This window comes from Caenorhabditis briggsae (assembly GCF_000004555.2).
Source record: "Caenorhabditis briggsae complete genome, chrIV, whole genome shotgun sequence".
Taxonomy (NCBI): domain Eukaryota; kingdom Metazoa; phylum Nematoda; class Chromadorea; order Rhabditida; family Rhabditidae; genus Caenorhabditis; species Caenorhabditis briggsae.
This window is the reverse complement of record NC_013487.2, coordinates 10,179,241-10,184,340: the sequence shown is the minus strand read 5'-3', so window position 1 is coordinate 10,184,340 and position 5,100 is coordinate 10,179,241. Positions and strand designations below refer to the sequence as shown.

The following is a 5,100-nucleotide window of genomic DNA, read 5'->3' as shown; positions in this document are numbered from 1 at the left end:
TCAAAAAGTGGTTAACTAGTAAATGTTTATCAGGATATCAGCAACATTTTACTAGTTAGCCACTTTTTGATATCTTTCACAGAAAATGAGATATATAGGCTCAAAGTGGACGATCCGGGTGTCGTTCTATTAGAGGTTTTACGGTATATCAAACTTAGTTGGTCCAAAAATATTGATACTAAAAGAAACTATGGCAGGGCACACAAAGAGCCGCTACGGCCCAGTTTACAAGTATGGTTCTCTGAATGTCTTTGCAGATACACAACTTTCTCTGAAAATCTTTCTATAATTATTCGCTGAAAAAAAAACAAACGTTATTTAAAAATGGCACAGTTTATTGAACAAAAAAGCAGAGAGAGTTCGTAAAATGAAAGGCACAAAACTTTAAAACTTTTTTCAGGGAGCAATCATCGGTTTTCTTTTGTTTTCTTTGTCTTATTTTCGGTTGGGTTAAGGTATAAAAAATAGTCTAGTAGTGGGAGTTATTTTTGTTTGATTGTTTTCACAAATGGAGCACGTTCGTCGTCGATGTAGTCGTCACATACTTCGATGAAATCTTGACAAATGTTACGCATTGAAATTGTCAAATAACTGAAAATAGAGAATTTGAAAATAGAGATTGGCAATATTTAAATCACTAACCTAGCTGGAATATCTCCCAAATTGAGAGCCATCTGATCCATAATGAAGAGACCGTCTGGACCCAGAGCATCGAAGAATTGCTCATCACTGATTGGAGATTTGACTGGAGCAGTTGCAAGATAGTTGCGAATTGTTTTTTGAGCCTGAATCATTCAAAATTTTATGAAACTTGTGGTTTTTTTTTTACTTTGCTAGTGTTGCACAAATAATAGATCCATCTCATGGAGTTGATGGTGGAGACGATTGCCACGAAAACAAGCCAAAACCAGAGAAAGATGAAAAGTTTCTCGTAGTAGATATTCAGAGTAAGAACACAAAGTACAGTGTCCAGCTGAAAAAAAATCGTTTGAATTGCTTCTCAAACACATACCGTAAAACATGAAATAGAAGGGCCCCACTGGGTTCCCAAAGAGTGGGTCAGAAAAGGCGCCCCAGCAAATCTCAAAAATATTCTAAATTTACTATCGAATTTCGTTGGCTGAGTATCAAACGGTTGAACCACAAACTGATTCCATTCAAAAACTATTTAAATTCGAAAATTGAAACTTCTCCTAGCCTACGAGTTCGCTGGGGTGCCTTTTTTGATCCGTTTCTTGGAAACCCGGTGGCCCCCAAACTGTCATGTTTGAGCTCAATTATCTTCATTCCCATATAAGATATAAAAAATGTGTCAACTGATGAATTTTTTCTGAGATTATAATAAACAGTTTATCAGTGGAGAATGTTTGAATATCTTTGACAAGAACCGAAAAAAATTGGCTCAAAGTTGAAAGTTAGGGATCCCGTCTATTACAGGTTTCACGGTAGTAGCACTTCCTAAATAGCACTATTACTTAAATTGCACCATTTTTTTTCATTTTATTTATTTATTTCAACGAAGGGGAGAAAACCACTAACACGTGAAATGTCTATGAAACTAGGAGATATAACAGGGACATACATTTGTAGTAATTGGGAGATGAAGGATAAACCGAGTTAGTAATTAGTTGAATTCAAGACAAGAAAATGTTTTAGATCACAGGATAATAGTCGATTTTTGAAAGCCTGCTTTGAGTTTTTTTGAATCTTCTTACTCTAGACATACCTGAACACTGGCCGGTCGTCTTGTATTAAAATCGCAATGAACAACTCTTGGAAAGTGTCCAGTAGTCTGCCAATCATTTCCTTGAATCAAATCTCCAAGAATAGATGGCCCCCAGGCAGAATATAAAGGTGAATCGAGAAGTTTAGTGAGAATATAAAATTGAATCCAGGCATTGATTGCTTGCCAAACAGTAGAAAGAGTATAGAACAGAGCCATATTCTTGCTTCTTTTCTTTCGAGCCAATCGTATTCCATCCCAAATATATACAGATGGACGTCCTTCGAAAACAGCTAGACGAGATTTGAAAGTGCTGTCTTGATCCCGAATCGAAGACCAGAAACGATCCACGTACTTGACAGCAGCAGCCAGATCGTAACCTGAAAAATACACTTTTGGTTAATAATAACAATTGGTTTCAATACTGACCACTATAGGAAATCAATGCTTTCCATACAAATCTTGGAATGTAGAATAAAAAGGCCTGAAGAGCAAACACATATGGCACCCACTGATAGTACTGGATTGTGTCTTTTCTTCTGAAATTCTTAAAAAATTTTCATTTCGATCTTTTTTCCTCAACCTTTCTCCCTCATCAAATGAAAGTTGCTCGTCGAGAGGAACAAAATATGTGCCATGGACGAAACAATATTGATTCACAAAATCGGCCCTGGAATTATTTAAATTTTTTAAAATTAGTTAGTTATTTTAATACCATTGTTTTGTGAATTGAGCTGGTGTCCAACAGGTGATCGGGTCTCCAATAAAGTGTGAAGAGAGGAGAAGTCCAGAGGATACAGCAAGAATTACTACTGTGATTCTGGAGTTGAGACGGTCTGCCTAAAATTGAACTATTTTTTGACCAAATTCAGAATTATTATGTACAAAAAAGATCAAGTTAGAAAAAACAAATTTGATGCATGTCAGGAAATATTTTTAAAATTTATTATAAAAACAATTACCGTATCTTCTCTAATAGAAGCCGACCCAAACCATCAACTTTGAGCTTAATTATTTCGATTCCTGTGAAAGATATCAAAATATTGCCAACTGATGAAAAATTTTTTACATTATGATAAGTAATTTATTAGTTTACAAAACTTTAATATCTTTGACAGAAATCGAGTTAGTTAAGCCCAAACATGAAGGAGCATGAAATTTCGTTCAACAAATAGATCAGAATGATTTTGGGTTCCTCCAGAACTCATGTGTTCTTCTTTGTGTATTAAACCGCTTTGTGTTTCGGATTACTGTAATTCAACCAGATCGTCAAAAAAACAACTCACCAAATCACCTTTGGGCTGAACGAATACCCTCGAAATGAGCGCATTCACCGAGTTGATCGCTCCAACTTGCGACGACATCGCTGGAGTTTCGACTCGATGTTTCTAGATGTGCTGAAAACGGTTTCGATGAAAAAAAAAATCAATAGATAGTTTTTTGAAAGTGGGTAAAAAGGTGAAAATTGAGACAATACAATTTGGAGTGGGGGATGGATGCGCAACAATCCACTCCGGGTATTTATTTTTGTGTACGTATGTACTTGTGTGTGTGAACAAGCTGTAGAATAAGAAGAAGCTAGGGAGAGGGACAAAATGAAGAACAAGATGTACTGTCTGTTTGGAAAACGAAGAAAGAGATGCACACGGAAGCAATGAGCTCCGCAGATTCCTTTCAATTGACACAGGTAACCTGAGATTTTTTCAACGAACTGTAAAGGAAAAGGTCAGAGGGATGGAATTGTACTTTTCGGAATGGGCGGTTCGGATGGGTATGCATGGAGTATCTAGGAGCTTCTCAGCTAGAATTCAGAATTTGTGAGAGGGTTTCTAAAGCTCTTCGTTCACTCAAGGCAAAAAATTCAGATTCGACCAATGTCTGATTTCACAAAATGTTTTCGATCGGAAATTCTAACCGTATTTCCTATAATAGAAGCCCACTGAAACCGTCAACTTCGAGCTTACTTATCTCGATACCTGTGAAAGATTTCAACAACTTGTCAATTAACAGTTGATTATTCTTTTATATCTTTCACAGGATTCGAAATAATTGACCTCAAAGTTGATGGTTTGAGTGGAGCTTCTATTAGAGAAAATACGGTAAGTACGAATTTTGAAATCTCCTGACGAAAAAGAAAACGCAAGTGGACTCTAACGCCTTCAATTGGAAAAAAAGATTGTAGTTTCTGAGAAAAAAAAAGAAAATGAGCCACTCTATGTAGCTCATAAAAATAATTTGGAACTAAAAGGATTTCCCTCTCCAAATTGACTGCTCATCTTCACGGCTTCTGGGAGGTCATTTTTGATGTAATTACAGAGAAAATAGATTTGAGTAAAAGGAAGAAACTAGGTTTCTCCTTTTTCTTTTTCTTTCATTTGATGAAGAGTATCTACATCTATGTTTGTATCGAATTGTTGTATGTGTATTTTTTGTATTACACGGACAGATTACTACCGCTCGTCGTCTCCTTTCTTCGATGTTGCCACTGATGCGATGTGCATTTATTAGAAAATGCCTTTATAATGAGCAAATAAGGATTACGGTTGGCCAGCGGAGGTTATGCACCATCTGGACATTGTGTTAGTACTTTCAAAGTTCCTAATTCTGAAAACTACAAATTTGGAATTCCAAAAAATTTGTTTTTTTTAACATGGAAACATGTTGAAAATAAAGATAATGAAAAAAAAAGATTAAGCAAAAAGAGAATCTGAAGCACTTCCAGCTACTCCTCAAAGAACTTTAAGATAAGATCATCATAATTCTTTCAGGACTACTTTATAATAACTTGACACAGGACCCAGCCCGGGTAGTCTGACGTAGATGTCACGGTTCCAAATCTTGACTACAACCAATGGTGTTGAAATCCTTACAAAACCAGTCGATGTGGTGGATCCTGAACAATTGAAAAATAAAAAAGTACTGATAATTCGGTTTTCAATTCCATGATGGGACTTCTCGTGGAAGAGCATTACAATTATTCAGACATCACTTGATTTCCCTTTTGAAAAATGTTGTAGAAGGTTAACGAAGGAAATTCTGTCTGAGAAAAGGTGACGTAAGATGAGTAACGAGCCATGACGACCGAATTTCACTATTTTGATTGCGTTGAATTAGGTCAACTTGTGAAAACAGAAAAGAATTGAAAGTTGTTTCTTTTTGTTAATCAACAATGTTAGTTTTTAAGCTGGTACAAACAGTTGGAGTCGTGGAAAAGAAATTCCGGTGGCCGTGGCCGAAGGGCTCATAACGACAACTACCGTAACTTTTATGGGGTTATTCATGTAGCGAAAATATGTATTTAAATGCATTTCCGCGCCCTCGAAATTCAATGCATGAGCGTCGCGAAATGTATTTCAAAGCATTTCGCGACATAACTG

At 36.2% G+C, this 5,100-nt stretch overlaps 1 protein-coding gene across 1 annotated transcript; it reads right to left on the bottom strand.

The window, feature by feature from the left end:
• Nucleotides 1-482: 482 nt before the first annotated feature.
• Nucleotides 483-3,087, bottom strand: Cbr-inx-6 (the record flags this gene model as incomplete). The annotated part of the gene is made up of 8 exons (XM_002647113.1): nt 483-591; nt 643-785; nt 830-973; nt 1,727-2,103; nt 2,153-2,262; nt 2,307-2,393; nt 2,439-2,563; nt 3,010-3,087. 8 exons carry the CDS (start codon nt 3,085-3,087, stop codon nt 483-485), a joined length of 1,173 nt encoding a protein of 390 aa, XP_002647159.1.
• Between the last annotated feature and the right edge of the window lie 2,013 nt (nt 3,088-5,100).